Below are 23,721 nucleotides of genomic sequence, written 5' to 3' on the forward strand. Positions count from 1 at the left end.
GCAGTGGGCTAATAGAACTGGAGCAGTGGGCTAATAGAACTGGAGCAGTGGGCTAATAGGACTGGAGCAGTGGGCTAATAGGACTGGAGCAGTGGGCTAATAGAACTGGAGCAGTGGGCTAATAGAACTGGATCAGTGGGCTATTAGAACTGGAACAGTGGGCTAATAGAACTGGACCAGTGGGCTAATAGAACTGGAGCAGTGGGCTAATAGAACTTGAACAGTGGACTAATAGGATTGGAGCAGTGGGCTAATAGGACTGGAGCAGTGGGCTAATAAAACTGGAGCAGTGGGCTAATAAAACTGGAACAGTGGGCTAATAGGACTGGAGCAGTGGGCAATTATTTTTTACATTTTAAATTGTTTTACTTATTTGACTAGGCAGGTCAGAGAGAAAGCGAGAGATTCTTCTTTCACCTCAGCAAGAGACATTCTACTTTGACCCTGTTCTACTCTGCTACGTTCTATTCTGCTCTGTTCTGCCCTGTGTTCTGCTCTGTTCTAGTCTGTTGTGCTCTGTGTCTGCTCTGTTCTGTTCTACTATGTTCTAATCTTCTCTGCTCTGCTCTGTTCTGGTTCCACTCTGCTCTGCTCTATGTAGATTATTATGACTTGAGGTTGTATTTTCGCTCTCATATGTGGGCTTATTAGCTGTTTACACTGCATTTTGAGAAGGATGTTTTGTCATGAATAGCGTAAGAGATGAACCCAGGATCCTGGACGATATGCCAGGTCAGATCCCAGAGGGAGATATTCTGCCTTACAGTGGTTCTTCCTTTACAAGTTGCGGCGTACTACAGCACATCTTGCAGGCGGTCGCAGAATTCTATGGCACGTTATTTTAAGTGTCAGTTGTGTAAGTTGACTGAGAACACGTTCTCATTTGCAGCAACAACCTGGGGAATAGTTACAGGGGAGAGGAGGGGGATGAATGAGCCAATTGTAAACTGGGGATTATTAGGTGACCATGATGGTTTGAGGGCCAGATTGGGAATTTAGCCAGGACACCGGGGTTAACACCCCTACTCTTACGATAAGTGCCATGGGATCTTTTAGTGACCTCAGAGAGTCAGGACACCCGTTTAACGTCCCATCCGAAAGACGGCACCCTACACAGGGCAGTGTCCCCAATTACTGCCCTGGGGCTTTGGGATATTTTTTAGACCAGAGGAAAGAGTGCCTCCTACTGGCCCTCCAACACCACTTCCAGCAGCATCTGGTCTCCCATCCAGGGACTGACCAGGACCAACCCTGCTTAGCTTCAGAAGCAAGCCAGCAGTGGTATGCAGGGTGGTATGCTGCTGGCTTACATCTATGGTCGCCCACCGCCGTCACATTATTCAACGTGTTCTATTCTACTTCCCTCCACTCCCCAGCTTGTTAATCACAGTTAGCATAGGAATTAGATAGAAACAGATGCTTTGATGAGGAAAAGAGACTAAATGTGAAGCAAACTCACACAGAGGTTGTTCTACTGTATTACTACATTCCATTACAGTTTGATCAGTTTAGAATTGTCAGGTGATGACAGTGATTTGAAAAACTCTGAGAGATTCTAATAACTCTTATCATCAAAGTATAAAAACGGTAAACATTTAAAGGGATAGTCCACTGTTTGAGATGTTCCCTTTTTTTCGTCTCCCCCAGGGAAGATACTGAAGGAAGGGAGGAAGGAGTCGTGTAAGCCCATCCTCAAGGTGGAATACAAGACCTCCAGAAACAGGTAAACCAGAATACTATAACAGGTAAACTATGAGTCTCTAACAGGTAAACCAGGAGACTATAACAGGTAAACCAGGAGACTATAACAGGTAAACCAGGAGACTATAACAGGTAAACCAGGAGACTATAACAGGTAAACCAGGAGACTATAACAGGTAAACCAGGAGACTATAACAGGTAAACCAGGAGACTATAACAGGTAAACCAGGAGACTATAACAGGTAAACCAGGAGACTATAACAGGTAAACCAGGAGACTATAACAGGTTAACCATGAGCCTCTAACAGGTAAACCAGAAGCCTCTAACAGGTAAACCAGAAGTCTCTAAAATGTAAACAAGAAGCCTCTAACAGGAAAACCAGGAGACTCTAACAGGTAAACCAGGAGACTCTAACAGGTAAACCACGAGACTCTAACAGGTAAACCAGGAGACTATAACAGGTAAACCAGGAGACTCTAACAGGTAAACCAGGAGACTATAACAGGTAAACCAGGAGACTCTAACAGGTAAACCAGGAGACTCTAACAGGAAAACCAGAAGCCTCTAACAGGTAAACCAGGAGACTCTAACAGGTAAACCAGGAGACTATAACAGGTAAACCAGGAGACTATAACAGGTAAACTATGAGTCTCTAACAGGTAAACCAGGAGACTATAACAGGTAAACCAGGAGACTATAACAGGTAAACCAGGAGACTCTAACAGGTAAACCAGGAGACTATAACAGGTAAACCAGAAGCCTCTAACAGGTAAACCAGAAGCCTCTAAAATGTAAACAAGAAGCCTCTAACAGGAAAACCAGGAGACTCTAACAGGTAAACCAGAAGACTCTAACAGGTAAACCAGGAGACTATAACAGGTAAACCAGGAGACTATAACAGGTAAACTAGGAGACTATAACAGGTAAACTATGAGACTCTAACAGGTAAACCAGGAGCCTCTAACAGGTAAACCAGAAGCCTCTAACAGGTAAACCAGGAGACTCTAACAGATAAACCAGGAGACTCTAACAGGTAAACTATGAGACTCTAACAGGTAAACCAGAGCCTCTAACAGGTAAACCAGAAGCCTCTAACAGGTAAACCAGGAGACTCTAACAGGTAAACCAGGAGACTCTAACAGGTAAACCAGGAGACTATAACAGGTAAACCAGGAGACTCTAACAGGTAAACCAGAGCCTCTAACAGGTAAACCAGAGCCTCTAACAGGTAAACCAGGAGACTCTAACAGGTAAACCAGAGACACTAACAGGTAAACCAGAGCCTCTAACAGGTAAACCAGGAGACTCTAACAGGTAAACTATGAGACTCTAACAGGTAAACTATGAGACTCTAACAGGTAAACTATGAGACTCTAACAGGTAAACTATGAGACTCTAACAGGTAAACCATGAGTCTCTAACAGGTAAACCATGAGTCTCTAACAGGTAAACCAGGAGACTCTAACAGGTAAACCAGGAGACTATAACAGGTAAACCAGGAGACTATAACAGGTAAACTATGAGTCTCTAACAGGTAAACCAGGAGACTATAACAGGTAAACCAGGAGACTATAACAGGTAAACCAGGAGACTCTAACAGGTAAACCAGGAGACTATAACAGGTAAACCAGGAGACTCTAACAGGTAAACCATGAGCCTCTAACAGGTAAACCAGAAGCCTCTAAAATGTAAACAAGAAGCCTCTAACAGGAAAACCAGGAGACTCTAACAGGTAAACCAGGAGACTATAACAGGCAAACTATGAGACTCTAACAGGTAAACTATGAGACTCTAACAGGTAAACCAGAAGCCTCTAACAGGTAAACCAGGAGACTCTAACAGGTAAACTATGAGACTATAACAGGTAAACCAGAGCCTCTAACAGGTAAACCAGGAGACTCTAACAGGTAAACCAGGAGACTCTAACAGGTAAACCAGGAGACTATAACAGGTAAACCAGAGCCTCTAACAGGTAAACCAGGAGCCTCTAACAGGTAAACCAGAAGCCTCTAACAGGTAAACCAGAAGCCTCTAACAGGTAAACCAGGAGACTATAACAGGTAAACCATGAGACTCTAACAGGTAAACCAGAGCCTCTAACAGGTAAACCAGAGCCTCTAACAGGTAAACTATGAGACTCTAACAGGTAAACCAGGAGACTCTAACTGGTAAACTATGAGACTCTAACAGGTAAACTATGAGACTCTAACAGGTAAACTATGAGACTCTAACAGGTAAACCAGAGCCTCTAACAGGTAAACCAGGAGACTATAACAGGCAAACTATGAGACTCTAACAGGTAAACCAGAAGCCTCTAACAGGAAAACCAGAAGCCTCTAACAGGTAAACCAGGAGACTCTAACAGGTAAACCAGGAGCCTCTAACAGGTAAACCAGGAGACTCTAACAGGAAAACCAGAAGCCTCTAACAGGTAAACCAGGAGACTCTAACAGGTAAACCAGGAGCCTCTAACAGGTAAACCAGGAGACTCTAACAGGAAAACCAGGAGACTCTAACAGGTAAACCAGGAGACTCTAACAGGTAAACCAGGAGACTCTAACAGGTAAACCAGGAGCCTCTAACAGGTAAACCAGGAGACTCTAACAGGTAAACCAGGAGACGCTAACAGGTAAACCAGAAGCCTCTAACAGGTAAACCAGGAGACTCTAACAGGTAAACCATGAGCCTCTAACAGGTAAACCAGGAGACTCTAACAGGTAAACTGTGAGACTCTAACAGGTAAACCAGAAGCCTCTAACAGATAAACTATGAGACTCTAACAGGTAAACCAGAAGCCTCTAACAGGTAAACTATGAGACTCTAACAGGTAAACTATGAGACTCTAACAGGTAAACTATGAGACTCTAACAGGTAAACCAGAAGCCTCTAACAGATAAACTATGAGACTCTAACAGGTAAACCAGAAGCCTCTAACAGATAAACCAGGAGACTCTAACAGGTAAACTATGAGACTCTAACAGATAAACCAGGAGACTCTAACAGGTAAACCAGAAGCCTCTAACAGATAAACCAGGAGACTCTAACAGGTAAACCAGAAGCATCTAATAGATTTCCGGATTCCTTTCTTTGCATGTTGAACGAGTGGATTACTCAAATCGATGGTGCCAACTAAAGAGACTTTTTGGGATATAAAGAAGGCATTTATCTAACAAAACGACACTACATGTTCTAGCTAGGACGCTTTGGATGACAAATCAGAAGAAGATTTTCAAAAAGTAAGTGGATATTTAATCGCTATTTGTAAATTTATGAAACATGTGCCGGTGGAACAATATTTTGAAGTGGGGCGCCGTCCTCAAACAATAGAATGGTATTTTTTCACTGTAATAGCTACTGTAAATCGGACAGTGCAGTTAGATTAACAAGAATTTAAGCTTTCAACCGGTATAAGACACTTGTATGTACCTAAATGTTTAATATCCATAATCTTTATGATTATTTATTTGAATTGTGCGCCCTCCAGTTTCACCAGAAGTTGTCCCGCTAGCGGAAATACATCAGTCATAACCCATTTTCTAGGAAGTGAATAGATAAAAAATGTTGCCCTCTTTTCCATTCACCCTCAAATACAGAGAAGTTCTCTTTGATATTACACCAAACAAATTAAAGTCAAAAGCAGTCCTCGTGTACTGCACATTCATTTGTTAGGTTCTCAATGTTTGTATTTGCCCAAAACTATTTTGATGTGCTTCTGAAGTGAAACTCAGTATGAACATGCTCCAGATAGGTCTGACTCATCCATCTGCAGGCTTTATATCACAACAAAAGACAATTAACAGTACAGGGAGACTTTTAAAAGCGTTTCATATCTCCACACACGAGATTGAGAGGTTGAGCCTCTGAACTTCCTATCTGATTCAGGATCTTTGTAGTCTGTTGGGAATGAATGCTTGTTCCCTGTAATCTTGTCCTATCCCCTCCTTTAATGGCTTGTGGATTACAATTGAGGCATGTAGTTCTAGTTATGTGATGTTCGATTTAGAAATAAACATACAGTTGAAGTCAGAAGTTTTACATACACCGTAGCCAAATATATTTAAACTCCGTTTTTCACACTTCCTGACATTTAATCCTAGTAAAAATTCCCTGTCTTAGGTCAGTTAGGATCACCACTTTATTTTAAGAATGTGAAATGTCAGAATAATAGTAGAGAGAATGATTTACTTCAGCTTTTATTTCTTTCATCACATTCCCAGTGGGTCAGAAGTTTACATACACTTAATTAGTATTTTGTAGCATTGCCCTGAAATTGTTTAACTTGGGTTAAAATGTTTCAGATAGCCTTCCACAAGCTTCCCACAATAAGTTGGGTGAATTTTGGCCCATTTCTCCTGACAGAGCTGGTGTAACTGAGTCAGGTTTGTAGGCATCCATCCACACTATTTTTCAGTTCTGCCCACACATTTTCTATAGGATTGAGGTAAGGGCTTTGCGATGGCCACTCTAATACCTTGACATTGTTGTCATTAAGCCATTTTGCCACAATGTTAGAAGTATGCTTGGGGTCATTGTCCATTTGGAAGACCCATTTGCGACCAAGCTTTAACTTCCTGACTGATGTCTTGAGATGTTGCTTCAATATATCCACATCATTTTCTCATGATGCCATCTATTTTGTGAAGTGCACCAGTCCCTCCTGCAGCAAAGCACCCCAACAACATGATGCTGCCACCCCCGTGCTTCACGGTTAGGATGGTGTTCTTCGGCTTGCAAGCCTCCCCATTTTTCTTCCAAACATAATGATGGTTATTATGGCCACACAGTTCAATTTTTGTTTAATCAGAGCAGAGGACACTTCTCCAAAAAGTACGATCTTTGTCCCCAAGTGCAGTTGCAAATCGTAGTCTGGCTTTTTAATGGAGGTTTTGGAGCAGTGGCATCTCCCTTGCTGAGTGACCTTTCAGGTTACGTCGATACAGGACTCAGTTTTTCTGTGGATATAGATACTTTTGTACCTGTTGCCTCCAGCATCTTCACAAGGTCTTTTGCTGTTGTTCTGGGATTGATTTGCACGTTTCGCACCAATGTATGTTCATCTCTAGGAGACAGAATGCGTCTCCTTCCTGAGCGGTACGACGGCTACGTGGTCCCATGGTGTTTATACTTGCGTACTATTGTTTGTTCAGATGAACGTGGTACCTTCAGGCGTTTGGAAATTGCTCCCAAGGATGAACCAAACTTGTGGAGGTCTACAATTTTTATTCTGAGGTCTTGGCTGATTTACTTTGATTTTCCCATGATGTCAAGCAAAGAGGCACTGAGTTTGAAGGTAGGTCTTGAAATACATCCCGAGTACACCTTCAATTGACTCAAATGATGTCAATTAGCCTATCAGAAGCTTCTAAAGCCATGACCTAATTTTCTGGAATTTTCCAAGCTGTTTAAAGGCACAGTCAACTTAGTGTATGTAAACTTCTGACCAACTGGAATGGTGATACAGTGAATTATAAGTGAAATAATCTGCCTGTAAACAATTGTTGGAAAAATTACTTGTGTCATGCACGAAGTAGATGTCCTAACCGACTTGCCAAAACTATAGTTTGTTAACAAGAAATGTGTGGAGTGGTTGAAAAAAAAAGTTTTAATGACTTCAACTGTATAGAAAAGCAAATGAAGCCAATGTGAGTCAAGTACTGGGACAGAGACAGACACTTTAGACTGGGACAGAGACACCCACTTTAGACTGGGACAGAGACACCCACTTTAGACTGGGACAGAGACACCCACTTTAGACTGGGACAGAGACACCCACTTTAGACTGGGACAGTGACACCCACTTTAGACTGGGACAGAGACAGACACTTTAGACTGGGACAGTGACACCCACTTTAGACTGGGACAGAGACAGACACTTTAGACTGGGACAGGGACAGACACTTTAGATTGGGACAGTGACATCAGACAGCATCTCAGTGACAACAGACAGCATCTCCTCTGTTTCCACAGCAGTGAGCCCTCAAGCATCTCCTCTGTTTCCACAGCAGTGAGCCCTCAAGCATCTCCTCTGTTTCCACAGCAGTGAGCCCTCAAGCATCTTCTCTGTTTCCACAGCAGTGAGCCCTACGTCATTTTCTCTGGGGGTCTGTCGTATGACAAGGCTGGGGGACGGAGACCCACCCTGACCATCATGCATGGCAAGGCCATCACGGTGCTGGAGATGGACCACCCTATCGTAGAGTTCCTGGTGCTCTGTGACACCCCATACTCCAACGGTGAGTTGAGGGGCAATAGTCATTACCTGGGGTTTGAAGGATTAAGTAAAATCTCTCTTTCTCTCTCTCGCTCTCTTTCCCTCCCTCCCTACATCAAATACAAACATATGTTACTCTGGAGATTTATCAACATACAGTATATTTCATGTTATTCCGTGGAGATATAGAAACATCACAGTATATTTAATGTTCCTTCTTGTGTAGTTAATGTATTTGTTCTCTGTGTTACTGTCTACAGAGATCCAGGATCCCTATGCAGTGGTGCTGCTCCTAGAAAAAGACTTCATCATGGTTGATCTGACACAGAGCAAGTAGGTTGACACACACACACACACACGCACGTGCACGTGCACATGCACGCACACACGCACGCACAGTCTCCTGCTGTGGTCCAGAGGGAACCAGGCTGTCGCCTCCTGATGTGACTGGATGTGACTCCATCTTCTCACAGCTGTCTAGGTGTCACCGTCAGGCCAAATGTTAGAAAATCGCCAGGGGGAAGAGCTCTCCTCTATCAACACATCACACATACAACTATAATAGTCCCAGACAGCATCCCACCACATACAACTATAATAGTCCCAGACAGCATCCCACCACATACAACTATAATAGTCCCAGACAGCATCCCACCACATAAAGCTATAATAGTCCCAGACAGCATCCCACCACTTAAAGCTATAATAATCCCAGACAGCATCCTACCACATAAAACTATAACAGTCCCAGACAGCATCCCACCACTTAAATCTATAATAGTCCCAGACAGCATCCTACCACATCAAAACTATAATAGTCCCAGACAGCATCCTACCACATAACGATATAATAGTCCCAGGCAGCATCCTACCACATAAAGCTATAAAAGTCCCAGACAGCATCCCACCACATAAAACTATAATAGTCCCAGACAGCATCCTATCACATCACAACTATAATAGTCCAAGACAGCATCCTACCACATCACAACTATAATAGTCCCAGACAGCATCCTACCACATCAAACTATAATAGTCCCAGACAGCATCCTACCACATACAACTATAATAGTCCCAGGCAGCATCCTACCACATCACAACTATAATAGTCCCAGACAGCATCCTACCACATAAACTATAATAGTCCCAGACAGCATCCTACCACATAACGATATAATAGTACCAGGCAGCATCCTACCACATCACAACTATAATAGTCCCAGACAGCATCCTACCACATACAACTATAATAGTCCCAGGCAGCATCCTACCACATCACAACTATAATAGTCCCAGACAGCATCCTACCACATACAACTATAATAGTGTCAGACAGCATCCCACCACATCACAACTATAATAGTCCCAGACAGCATCCCACCACACTAAACTATAATAGTCCCAGACAGCATCCTACCACATCACAACTATAATAGTCCCAGACAGCATCCTATCACATAAACTATAATAGTCCCAGACAGCATCCTACCACATAAAACTATAATAGTCCCAGACAGCATCCTATCACATAAACTATAATAGTCCCAGACAGCATCCTACCACATCACAACTACAACTACAATAGTCCTAAACAGCATCCCACCACATCAAACTATAATGTCCCAGACAGCATCCTGCCACATCACAAGTATAATAGTCCCAGACAGCATCCTACCACATAAACTATAATAGTCCCAGACAGCATCCTACCACATCACAACTACAACATATTACATATCAACACTCTGCAGATTACACATCAACACTCTGCAGATTACACATCAACACTCTGCAGATTACACATCAACACTCTGCAGATTACACATCAACACTCTTCAGATTACACATCAACACTCTGCAGATTACACATCAACACTCTGCAGATTACACATCAACACTCTGCAGATTACACATCAACACTCTGCAGATTACACATCAACACTCTTCAGATTACACATCAACACTCTGCAGATTACACATCAACACTCTGCAGATTACACATCAACACTCTACAGATTACACATAAACACTCTTCAGATTACACATAAACACTCTGCAGATTACACATCAACACTCTTCAGATTACACATCAACACTCTGCAGATTACACATCAACACTCTGCAGATTACACATCAACACTCTACAGATTACACATAAACACTCTTCAGATTACACATCAACACTCTGCAGATTACACATCAACACTCTCTGAATTGAGAGAGATGAAGAAAAGGCATGAAGATCTAAACTATTCCTCTGTAGTTTATGACACTGTGTTTACATAGTAATTACCACGTTGATATGGAATCGTGCTTTGTCAATTAGCTGCTGGGAAGAATTGAAGTGTTGTCTTGGGTGCTGTTTTGCTCTGCTACCACCAAAGTGTTGAAATATCCATCAGATGCCCATTAGGTATCCACAAACTACGCTACTCACAGTTAGAGCATATTGGACTTTTTGCTTATTTGTCATTTAAAAAAATGTTGGTGTTAACGTTCTGTAGCAGTCACACACACGCACGCACGCACGCACGCACGCACGCACGCACGCACGCACGCACGCACGCACGCACGCACGCACGCACGCACGCACGCACGCACGCACGCACGCACGCACGCACGCACGCACGCACGCACGCACGCACACACACACACACACACACACACACACACACACACACACACACACACACACACACACACACACACACACACACACGTATTTCCCTGTGAGAACTCGACATGCACATTTTACAACTTGTCTTTCCCATCTCCCTTTGCAGTTTCCCCATCTTTGAGAACCCATACCCCATGGATATCCACGAGTCTCCTGTCACCTGTACGGCCTACTTCGCCGAGTGTCCCCCGGACATCATCCCAGTCCTCTACTCCGTAGGAGCCAAGCAGAAGAAGACTGGCTACAGCCACAAGGTACGCTACAGGTCATAGGTCAGACAATGACAAAGTAAAACTAAAGCAAACAACAACAAAAAAACTAAATTCCGTTCGGGAACTTTTCAGTCCATGACCAACTGTCTTATTCCTGACAGGAGTGGCCAGTGAGTGGCGGTACGTGGACATTAGGCTCACAGACCTACCCAGAGGTAATCGTCACAGGGTGAGTCAGTGGGTGCCGTACTGTTGGAGACTTTGTTGTCAAAGTGTGTGAACTAACACACAGCGGCTGGTTCTATTCATTCAGACAGGAAGTAATAAAGTTTTCCTCTGCTCCCCTTGTGTTTGTTGTTGATAAAATCAGTAGAGTGAGTCTCATTCAGTTTTGGACACGGACTGTTCTCTTGACCTTTCACCCTGTCTTTTATTCTTTATGCAGACACGCAGACGGAACAGTAAAGTTTTGGGACGCCTCTGCTAGTAAGTTCACTCACTCTCTCCCTCCCTTTCTTATGTTACAATACTAACAATACTACCACTACTATATTACCAACAATACGCAACAATACTCGACAATACTACTGTATCGACGATGCTCGCCAATACTAGCTCTACTCTATCATCTGCAATACTCACACTACTGTATGAGAAACCATACTAGCACGACCATAGTATCAATAATACTACCACTTCCATATTATCAACACTACCAGCACCACTATAGTATAAACAATACTCAACAATACCATATCATCGACAATACCCAACAATACCAACAATACCATATCATCATCAATTCTCAACAATGCTATAGTATCTACTATACTCGCCAATACTATATTATCAACAATGCCCAGCAATACTAGCACCACTATGCCATCGCCAATACTAACACTGTTACATTATCGACACTACAGACACAACTCTAGTATCAACAATATCCAACAATACTAACAACATTATATTATCATCGATACTCAACAATACTAGCCCTGCTATATTAGCGACCATACTCGGCAATGCCACCATTGCTATAGTATCAACAGTGTTCGACAATACTAACACCACTCTACTATAAACAATGCTAACACTACTATATTATCAACAATACTCAACACTACTAACACCACTCCACCATAAACAATACTGCCACCGGCATATTATCAACAATACTCAACAATACCAGCACCAATGTGGTATCAACAATAATAGCACTATTATGCTATCAACTATACACATTAATACTAACGCACTATATTACCACCGCTACTTAACAATAATGTGTTATCAACAATACTAGCACCACTCTTTTATCATCAATACCATCACTACTATATTATCAACAATACTCAACAATACTAGCGATACTATAGTGTCACCAATACTATCACTGATATGCTAGCAACAACACGAAACAATGCTAACACTACTATATTATCATCAATAATAAACAATGATATATTATCGACAATACTCGGCACTACTAACACTACTATATTATCAACAATACTCCAACTGGTATATTATCAACAATACTCCAACTGGTATATTATCGACAATACTCCAACTGGTATATTATCGACAATACTCCAACTGGTATATTATCGACAATACTCCAACTGGTATATTATCGACAATACTCCAACTGGTATATTATCGACAATACTCCAACTGGTATATTATCAACAGTATTAGCACTGCTGTATCAGCAACAATACTTGCCAACCCCGTCGTTACTATAGTGTCAACAATGTTCAACAATACTATCACAACTCTATTATCAACAACGCTAACACTACTATATTATCAACAATACTCGGCGATACTAACAATACTATATCAATGACACTACTACAACTGGTATATTATCAACAATACTTAACAATACCACCACTGCTAAAGTGTCAACAATGTTCAACAATACTATGTCATCAACAGTGCTCGGCAAGACTAGCGTCGCTATATTATCGGCAATACTCGACAATACTGGCGCTGCTGTAGTATGGCCGACGATAATCGGCCATACTAGTAACACTACAGTATCAACAATGTTCAACAATACTGCCACTACTATGTTATCGGCAATACTCGACAATACTAACACTACTATGGTACCGGCGATAATCGGCAATACTAGTAACACTACAGTATCAACAATGTTCAACAATACTGCCACTACTATGTTATCGGCAATACTCGACAATACTACCGCCGCTATAGTGCTAACAATGGTCAACCATGCTAACACCAATATAGTATCAGCACCACTCAACAATACTAACGGTAATGTGTTATCAGCTATACCGAACAATACTATAGTACCATCAATACTATAGTATCGACAATACTATCACAACTCTATTATCAACAGGGCTCAACAATACTATAGTATCAACATTGCGCAACAATACTATAGTATCAACAATGCTCAACAATACTATAGTACCAACAATACTCAACAATGCTATGGTATCAACAATGCTTACACAGCTCTATTAGCAACAATGCTCAACACTACCATGGTATCAACAATGCTCAACAATACTAACACAGCCCTATTATCAACAATGTCAACAATACTGTAGTTTCAACAATGGCAACAATACTATGGTATCAACAATACTCAACAATACTATGGTACCAACAATGCTCAGCAATACTAACGTGACTCTATTAGCAACAATGCTAACACTACTAAAGTATCAACATTACTCAACAATACTATAGTTTTAGCAATGCTCAACAATACTAGCACCACTATATTATCTGAAATACTGACCCTGCTATATTATCAACAATACGGAACACTACTATATTATCAACAATACTGAACACTATTCTATTATCAACAATATTCAACACTACTATATTATCAACAATACTCAACACTACTCTATCAACAATACTGAACACTATTCTATTATCAACAATACTCAACACTACTATATTATCAACAATACGGAACACTATTCTATTATCAACAATACTCAACACTACTATATTATCAACAATATTCAACACTACTATATTATCAACAATACTCAACACTACTCTATTATCAACAATACTCAACAATACTATATTATCAACAATACTCAACACTACTCTATTATCAACAATACTGAACACTATTCTATTATCAACAATACTGAACACTATTCTATTATCAACAATACTGAACACTATTCTATTATCAACAATATTCAACACTATTATATTATCAACAATACTCAACACTACTCTATCAACAATACTGAACACTATTCTATTATCAACAATACTCAACACTACTATATTATCAACAATACTCAACACTACTATATTATCAACAATACTCAACACTACTCTATCAACAATACTGAACACTATTCTATTATCAACAATACGGAACACTACTATATTATCAACAATACTCAACACTACTATATTATCAACAATACTAACACTACTCTAATTCTTATCAAGAACACTGATTCTAATTACATAAGAACTCAATGCATGCATGTATAAACTAGACTCTTTGTGTGTCCAGTTACTCTCCAGATGCTGTACAAGCTGAAGACGTCTAAGGTGTTTGAGAACCCCGATGCGGGTGAAGGCCGGGCAGTCGAGCCGGTAGAGGAGGACCCTTACGCCATTCAGATGGTCAGCTGGTGCCCGCAGAGCCGTCTCTTCTGTGTGGTGGGCATCTCTGCCCACGTCATCCTCTACCGCTTCAGCAAACACGACGCCAACACAGAGATAGTGGTGAGTGGATGAGAGATGTTTCCTAGCCCGCTTCCCCAGTCAGTACCGCTGCTTCAACTTATTCAATAATTGATGATTGGTTTACTTGTTGAATGGGGTGTGCTTGTTGTGAATGACACGGTGTGTGTTTGTATGTGCAGTCACAGCTGATCTTTGTATGTATAGTGTGTGTGTGTGTGTGTGTGTGTGTGTGTGTGTGTGTTTCACTGTAAATACTTTCACTGTAAATCAAATCAATCAAATTAAATTGTATTTGCCACATGCGCCGAATACAACAGGTGTAGACCTTACAGTGAAATGCTTACTTACGAGCCCCTAACTAATAATGCAGTTTAAAAAAAATACAGATAAGAATAAGAGATAACAGTAACAAGTAAATATGTAGCCTACCCACATTTAACAAATAATACAGTTTACTATTTAATACTACAGTACTTACTATATAATTCTGTACTACGCTGTAGTATAATATATAATGCTATACTACACAATGTAGTATCCCTCGATCATGGATAGTACTTACTATAACATGTTGTAGTATACTGTATAATAGTAAATACTACAGTATTATCCACACAAAAATTCTGTAGTAAATACTACAGTAATCCGCACACGTTTTTAATTATAGGTAGTACTACAGTACTCTAATTTGCATATACCCTGCCCCTTCCACTCCCCAATATCCCAATTTGTGCCACCCGTAAGTGAGAAACCTACATGACAAGTATAGACAATACATTTTGTTCCTATAGAAAAGAGCAGAAGCTCAGAACTCATTTCCAGGTTATGGAAAATGTGCTCTTTTAGCATCTTGTCCAGTAGGTTTTCTCAAAGAGAAAGCCCCCCCCCCCCCACACTTCAATGTCAAAATAATAAATTAAAACACTTAAGTAAAAACTACAGTAATGTCCCCAGAAACACTACCGTAAATACTACAGTAATGTCCCCAGAAACACCACAGTAAATAATACAGTAATGTCCCCAGAAACACTACATTAAATACTACAGTAATGTCCCCAGAAACACTACAGTAAATACTACAATAATGTCCCCAGAAACACTACATTAAATACTACAGTAATGTCCCCAGAAACACTACAGTAAATACTACAGTAATGTCCCCAGAAACACTACAGCAAATACTACAGTAATGTCCCCAGAAACACTACCGTAAATACTACAGTAATGTCCCCAGAAACACTACAGTAAATACTACAGTAATGCCCTCAGAAACACTATAGTAAATACTACAGTAATGTCCCCAGAAACACTACAGTAAATACTACAGTAATGTCCCCAGAAACACTACCGTAAATACTACAGTAATGTCCCCAGAAACACTACCGTAAATACTACAGTAATGTCCCCAGAAACACTACAGCAAATACTACAGTAATGTCCCCAGAAACACTACCGTAAATACTACAGTAATGTCCCCAGAAACACTACAGTAAATACTACAGTAATGCCCTCAGAAACACTATAGTAAATACTACAGTAATGTCCCCAGAAACACTACCGTAAATACTACAGTAATGCCCTCAGAAGCACTACCGTAAATACTACAGTAATGCCCTCAGAAACACTACCGTAAATACTACAGTAATGTCCCCAGAAACACTACAGTGAATACGACAGTAATGTCCCCAGAAACACTACAGCAAATACTACAGTAATATCCCCAGAAACACTATAGTAAATACTACGGTATACTATAGTCTGCAAAACACTACAGTAAATACTACAGAATACTGCAGTCTGAAAAAACACTAGAGTAAATACTGCAGTATACCATAATCTGCAAAACACTACAGTAATTACTATAGTATATTCTACTCTTTTTTTACTACAGTATTTATGAATTGTATTGTCTTTTGTCTTTTGAAGCACATGACCAAACAAATTTTCCCCCTGTGGCAGGATAATACATCTAATATAATCTAATCTAATTGACAGTCACTAGAAGTGCGTCCGCAGTTTGATTCGGAGGACGTCATCTCCCCATCAGAGACAGAGAACAACCCGTGTTTCTCGGACACCAGTTCCCACTCCTCCCAGATGCCCGGTAGCCCCGGCAACGGCTCACAAGACAGCCTCCACTACCTCAAGTGAGTCACTTCTGTCATACACCTCAACAGGGTCTTCCAAGGTGTCGCTGTGATGGTAAAATTGTTATCGGCGAAAGTCTCCTTCACCTTTCACAGTAACTTTCAAACTCTCTTTCCCCTCTATCCCCCCATCCCTCTCTGTATGTCAGGGTGAAGAGTCGTCCAGTGCAGATGCCCCCGGGATACCAGGCTGAGTTGGTGGTTCAGCTGCAGTGGGTGGATAGAGAGCCCCCCCAGCAGATCACCAGCCTGGACATCAACTCTGCCTATGGCCTGTGAGTGACTCTTTGCTCTCTATGTGTCTCCAAACCCTTTCTACTTCTCACTTCCACACTCACACCATCCAGCTCTCCCTCACACTGTTTATCCACTCACACACTCTCTCCTCTCCTCTCCTCTCCTCTCCTCTCCTCTCCTCTCCTCTCCTCTCCTCTCCTCTCCTCTCCCCTCCCCTCCCCTCCCCTCCCCTCCCCTCCCCTCCCCTCTTCCTCTCCTCTTCTCCTCTCCTCTTCTCTCATCCTCTCTTGTTCCTGTCTATCTCTCCATCTTGCCTCTTTCTTTCATTTATTTATTTTAATTGTTATTTAACCTTTATTTAACTAGGCAAGTCCGTTAAGAACAAATTCTTATTTACAATGACGACATACCGCCCCGGCCAAACCGTAACCCGGACGATCTTGTGCCAATTGTTTACACCCTATTTGACTCCCGATCAAGGCCGGTTGTGACACAGCCTAGGAACGAACCAGGGTCTGTAATGCAGTGCCGTAGACATCTTCGCCAATCGGGAAAGTTATTTTCTCTGTCTATATCACACAAACACACACAATCATGTTTTCATTTCCCTCCCATGTCTATCTACATCTGTCTTTATGTCCAGTCCCTCTCTGCTACCTTCTCTCTGCCCTCTCTGTCTCTGACTTTGTCCCTCTCTGCTACCTTGTAATCTGTCTCTGTCCCTCTCTGTCTCTGTCCCTCTATGTCTCTCTCTCTCTGTCCCTCTATGTCTCTCTCTCTGTCCCTCTCTGTCTCTGTCCCTCTCAGTCTATGTCTCTCTGTCCCTCTCTGCCTCTGTCCCTTTCTGTCTCAGTCCCTCTCTGTCTCTTTATTCATCATCCCAGCAGCTATTTTCTAATAAATTTAATAAAGCATACGCCTAAATACACTAATACATATTTCATAACACTCATCTATAATTTAACCGTAGCAGAAGGAAACTGTAATCAGTGAAACATGATTCAAAAAAGATTTAAAAAATGTGTCTGGTTTGCTGGGAAAAGAGCCTGTTTTGACAGAGGAGAGAAACGTTGATGCCTGCTGGGCTGCTTCTCTACAGTTAATCAATAGACAGCCTCAAGGCCATTAACAAATGTATGTTTTCCAGAGATGGTAGAAAAAAGCGGATACATTGGCAGCTTTTATAAAATAACACAAAGAGTCTACAGTGCTGGAGGAAGACACAGAAAAGGTCACTAAGCTAGATCCCCTGAAGCTATTCATATGTTAAAGTGGATTTTTAGTCATCTCTTCAGTTTGTTCTGTAAACTGTCTTGGCATTGGGTACTGTAGGTTTCACCCCCACACATACACTGTCTTGGCATTGGGTACTGTAGGTTTCACCCCCACACATACACTGTCTTAGCATTGGGTACTGTTGGTTTCACCCCCCCCCCCCCCCCACACATACACTGTCTTGGCATTGGGTACTGTAGGTTTCACCCCCCCCACACATACACTGTCTTAGCATTGGGTACTGTAGGTTTCACCCCCCCACACATACACTGTATAGGCATTGGGTACTGTAGGTTTCACACCCCCCCACACATACACTGTCTTGGCATTGGGTACTGTAGGTTTCACCCCCCCACATACACTGTATAGGCATTGGGTACTGTAGGTTTCACCCCCCCCCACACATACACTGTCTTGGCATTGGGTACTGTAGGTTTCACCCCCCCACATACACTGTCTTGGCATTGGGTACTGTAGGTTTCACCCCCCCCACACATACACTGTCTAGGCATTGGGTACTGTAGGTTTCACCCCCCCCACACATACACTGTCTTGGCATTGGGTACTGTAGGTTTCACACCCCCCCACACATACACTGTCTTGGCATTGGGTACTGTAGGTTTCACCCCCCCCCCCCCCCCACACATACACTGTCTTGGCATTGGGTACTGTAGGTTTCACCCCCACACATACACTGTCTTGGCATTGGGTACTGTAGGTTTCACCCCCCCACACATGCACTGTATAGGCATTGGGTACTGTAGGTTTCACCCCCCCCCACACATACACTGTCTTGGCATTGGGTACTGTAGGTTTCACCCCCCCCCCACACATACACTGTCTTGGCATTGGGTACTGTAGGTTTCACCCCCCCCCACACATACACTGTCTTGGCATTGGGTACTGTAGGTTTCACCCTCCCCCACACATACACTGTCTTGGCATTGGGTACTGTAGGTTTCACCCCCCCCCACACATACACTGTCTTGGCATTGGGTACTGTAGGTTTCACCCCCCACACACATACACTGTCTTGGCATTGGGTACTGTAGGTTTCACCCCCCCCACACATACACTGTCTTGGCATTGGGTACTGTAGGTTTCACCCCCCACACACATACACTGTCTTGGCATTGGGTACTGTAGGTTTCACCCCCCCACACATACACTGTCTTGGCATTGGGTACTGTAGGTTTCACCCCCCACACATACACTGTCTAGGCATTGGGTACAGTAGGTTTTCACCCCCCCCACACATACACTGTCTTGGCATTGGGTACTGTAGGTTTCACCCCCCCCCCACACATACACTGTCTTAGCATTTGGTACTGTAGGTTTCACCCCCCCCACACATACACTGTCTTGGCATTGGGTACTGTAGGTTTCACCCCCCACACATACACTGTCTTAGCATTGGGTACTGTAGGTTTCACCCCCCCCCACACATACACTGTCTAGGCATTGGGTACTGTAGGTTTCACCCCCCCCACACATACACTGTCTAGGCATTGGGTACTGTAGGTTTCACCCCCCACACATACACTGTCTTGGCATTGGGTACTGTAGGTTTCACCCCCCCCACACATACACTGTCTAGGCATTGGGTACTGTAGGTTTCACCCCCCCACACATACACTGGGTGTTATGTTACAAGGTCTCCACATCTGCGTACCACTTAGTATGAAAGAAGCCGTATATTGAGCTACAATCTAAAGTGATATTCTAGTGTTGACGTTGGAATCAATATACACTGCTCAAAAAAATAAAGAGAACACTAAAATAACACATCCTAGATCTGAATGAATGAACTATTCTTATTAAATACTTTTTTCTTTACATAGTTGAATGTGCTGACAAAGAAATCACACAGAAATGATCAATGGAAATAAAATGTATCAACCCATGGAGGTCTGGATTTGGAGTCACACTCAAAATTAAAGTGGAAAACCACACTACAGGCTGATCCAACTTTGATGTAATGTCCTTAAAACAAGTCAAAATGAGGCTCAGTAGTGTGAGTGGCCTCCACGTGCCTGTATGACCTCCCTACAACACCTGGGCATGCTCCTGATGAGGTGGCGGATGGTCTCCTGAGGGATCTCCTCCCAGACCCGGATTAAAGCATCCGCCAACTCCTGGACAGTCTGTGGTGCAACGTGGCGTTGGTGGATGGAGCGAGACATGATGTCCCAGATGTGCTCAATTGGATTCAGGTCTGGGGAACGGGCGGGCCAGTCCATAGCATCAATGCCTTCCTCTTGCAGGAACTCCTTACACACTCCAGCCACATGAGGTCTAGCATTGTCTTGCATTAGGAGGAACACAGGGCCAACCGTACCAGTATATGGTCTCACAAGGGGTCTGAGGATCTCATCTCGGTACCTAATGGCAGTCAGGCTACCTCTGGTGAGCACATGGAGGGCTGTGCGGCCCCCCAAAGAAATGCCACCCCACACCATGACTGACCCACCGCCAAACCGGTCATGCTGGAGGATGTTGCAGGCAGCAGAACGTTCTCCACGGCGTCTCCAGACTCTGTCACGTCTGCCACATGTGCTCAGTGTGAACCTGCTTCATCTGTGAAGAGCACAGGGCGCCAGTGGCGAATTTGCTAATCTTGGTGTTCTCTGGCAAATGCCAAACGTCCTGCACGGTGTTGGGCTATAAGCACAACCCCCATCTGTGGACGTCGGGCCCTCATACCACCCTCATGGAGTCTGTTTCTGACCGTTTGAGCAGACACATGCACATTTGTGGCCTGCTGGAGGTCATTTTGCAGGGCTCTGGCTGTCCTCCTGCTCCTCCTTGCACAAAGGCGGAGGTAGCGGTCCTGCTGCTGGGTTGTTGCCCTCCTACGGCATCCTCCACGTCTCCTGATGTACTGGCCTGTCTCCTGGTAGCGCCTCCATGCTCTGGACACTACGCTGACAGACACAGCAAACCGTTTTGCCACAGCTCGCATTGATGTGCCATCCTGGATGAGCTGCACTACCTGAGCCACTTGTGTGGGTTGTAGACTCCGTCTTATGCTACCGCTAGAGTGAAAGCACCGCCAGCATTCAAAAGTGACCAAAACATCAGCCAGGAAGCATAGGAACTGAGAAGTGGTCTGTGGTCACCACCTGCAGAACCACTCCTTTATTGGGGGTGTCTTGCTAATTGCCTATAATTTCCACCTGTTGTCTATTCCATTTACACAACAGCATGTGAAATTTATTGTCAATCAGTGTTGCTTCCTAAGTGGACAGTTTGATTTCACAGAAGTGTGATTGACTTGGAGTTACATTGTGTTGTTTAAGCGTTCCCTTTATTTTTTTAGCAGTGTATTTTTCCTGGAACTGAAGTGATGACATGTGTTCCTACAGTATGTAATACAAAAGGAACCAGGTTGTTATATGCACAATACAGGAAATCATACAAAGGGGGATGGTTTACCAGTCCATTTCACTGATTAGGCTTTTACCAGTCCATTTCACTGATTAGGCTTTTACCAGTCCAATTCCATGTAAAACCCTTTTGGGGTTCTACCTGGAACCAACAGGTGTTATTCAAAGGATTCTCTTATGGGGACAGCCACATTTCCTTTTTAGGTGCTAAATAGCACCCCCCCCCCCCCCCCAAGAGTGTACAGTCCTATATATTATTATTGACTATATGTTTGTTTTTACTCCATGTGTAACTATGTGTTGTTGTATGTGTCGAACTGCTTTGCTTTATCTTGGCCAGGTCGCAATTGTAAATGAGAACGTGTTCTCAATTTGCCTACCTGGTTAAATAAAGGTTAAATAAAATAAAAATAAAAAATATACTAAGATGGCCATTACATTAGCTAGGAACTCTTCTTCAGCACATGGGTGTAGAACCTCGTGTTTTTTCAGTTATTCTGTTTCATTTCACACTAACTAGACTTGCTCTCACCCTTTTCTCTACCGTCTGTGGGTGTTTCTGTGTGTGTGTTTCTGTGTGGGTGTTTCTGTGTGTGTGTGTGTGTGTGTTTCTGTGTGGGTGTTTCTGTGTGTGTGTGTGTGTGTGTGTGTGTGTTTCTGTGTGTGTGTGTGTTTCTGTGTGTGTGTGTGTGTGTGTGTGTGTGTGTGTGTGTGTTTCTGTGTGGGTGTTTCTGTGGGTGTTTCTGTGTGTTTCTGTGTGTGTGTTTCTGTGTGTATGTTTCTGTGTGTGTGTGTGTGTGTGTGTGTGTGTGTGTTTCTGTGTGTTTCTGTGTGTGTGTGTGTGTGTGGGTGTTTCTGTGTGTGTGTGTGTGTGTGTTTCTGTGTGTGTGTGTTTCTGTGTGTGTGTTTCTGTGTGTGTGTGTGTTTCTGTGTGTGTGTGTGTGTTTCTGTGTGTGTGTGTTTCTGTGTGTGTGTGTTTCTGTGTGTGTGTGTCTCTGTGTGTGTGTGTGCGTTTCTGTGTGTGTGTGTGTGTTTCTGTGTGTGTGTGTGTTTCTGTGTGTGTGTGTGTGTGTTTCTGTGTGTCAGTCTAGCGTTTGGGAGCAGCAATGGCCTGGTGGTGGTGGACTACATTCAGAAGACTATCCTGAGGCGTGTGAGCACGTTGGACCTGTACGGCGCCGCTGACCCTTTCCAACGTCTCACACGCTCCCCACGCAAGAACAGACAGTCCACCTCAGGTAGGGGAACACACCCCGTGTTCCTCACACATACGACACACACACACACACACATACAAATGCATATACTGTACACAGAAACGTACAGTAATCACATGTACTGGTATGTTCACACACATAGACATACTGTATCAACAATTTCTCCCTCTCTCTACATCTCTCTCTCCCTCCTCTCCCATTTTCTTTTCATCTTTCTGGTATCCATCATGACCTCACTCTCCATTTCATCTCAGATGTCCTTTCTTTCTCTTTCCTGTCTCTTCTCCTAACCTCTCTGTCTCTTCTCCTAACCTCTCTGTCTCTTCTCCTAACCTCTCTGTCTCTTCTCCTAACCTCTCTGTCTCTTCTCCTAACCTCTCTGTCTCTTCTCCTAACCTCTCTGTCTCTTCTCCTAACCTCTCTGTCTCTTCTCCTAACGTCTCTGTCTCTTCTCCTAACCTCTGTCTCTTCTCCTAACCTCTGTCTCTTCTCCTAACCTCTCTGTCTCTTCTCCTAACCTCTCTGTCTCTTCTCCTAATGTCTCTGTCTCTTCTCCTAATGTCTCTGTCTCTTCTCCTAACCTCTGTCTCTTCTCCTAACCTCTGTCTCTTCTCCTAACCTCTCTGTCTCTTCTCCTAACCTCTCTGTCTCTTCTCCTAATGTCTCTGTCTCTTCTCCTAATGTCTCTGTCTCTTCTCCTAACCTCTCTGTCTCTTCTCCTAACCTCTCTCTCTTCTCCTAACCTCTCTGTCTCATCTGCTAACCTCTCTGTCTCATCTCCTAACCTCTCTGTCTCTTCTCCTAACCTCTCTGTCTCTTCTCCTAACCTCTCTGTCTCTTCTCCTAACCTCTCTGTCTCTTCTCCTAACCCCTCTGTCTCTTCTCCTAACCTCTCTGTCTCTTCTCCTAACCTCTGTCTCTTCTCCTAACCTCTCTGTCTCTT

The 23,721-nt window shown here is 43.0% G+C and overlaps 1 protein-coding gene and 1 non-coding gene across 3 annotated transcripts in view; both read left to right on the forward strand.

Annotated features, from left to right (window-relative positions):
• LOC129820823 (syntaxin-binding protein 5-like) overlaps positions 1 to 22,799 on the forward strand; it is a gene marked incomplete at its 3' end in the record, with an annotated part of 165,381 nt that extends 142,582 nt beyond the window's left edge. For both annotated transcript variants that reach the window (XM_055877812.1, XM_055877813.1), the window contains 10 exon segments: positions 1,648 to 1,723; positions 7,775 to 7,935; positions 8,174 to 8,246; positions 10,697 to 10,844; positions 10,964 to 11,031; positions 11,248 to 11,288; positions 14,341 to 14,555; positions 16,512 to 16,663; positions 16,813 to 16,938; positions 22,648 to 22,799. In XM_055877812.1, the coding sequence (XP_055733787.1) occupies positions 1,648 to 1,723; positions 7,775 to 7,935; positions 8,174 to 8,246; positions 10,697 to 10,844; positions 10,964 to 11,031; positions 11,248 to 11,288; positions 14,341 to 14,555; positions 16,512 to 16,663; positions 16,813 to 16,938; positions 22,648 to 22,799 (1,212 nt within the window).
• LOC129821627 (U7 small nuclear RNA) lies at positions 15,347 to 15,400 on the forward strand. The gene has a single exon (XR_008754384.1). It is a non-coding gene; the product is annotated as a U7 small nuclear RNA (small nuclear RNA).
• Positions 22,800 to 23,721: the final 922 nt, after the last annotated feature.

This window comes from Salvelinus fontinalis, chromosome 23 (genome assembly GCF_029448725.1).
Source record: "Salvelinus fontinalis isolate EN_2023a chromosome 23, ASM2944872v1, whole genome shotgun sequence".
Taxonomy (NCBI): domain Eukaryota; kingdom Metazoa; phylum Chordata; class Actinopteri; order Salmoniformes; family Salmonidae; genus Salvelinus; species Salvelinus fontinalis.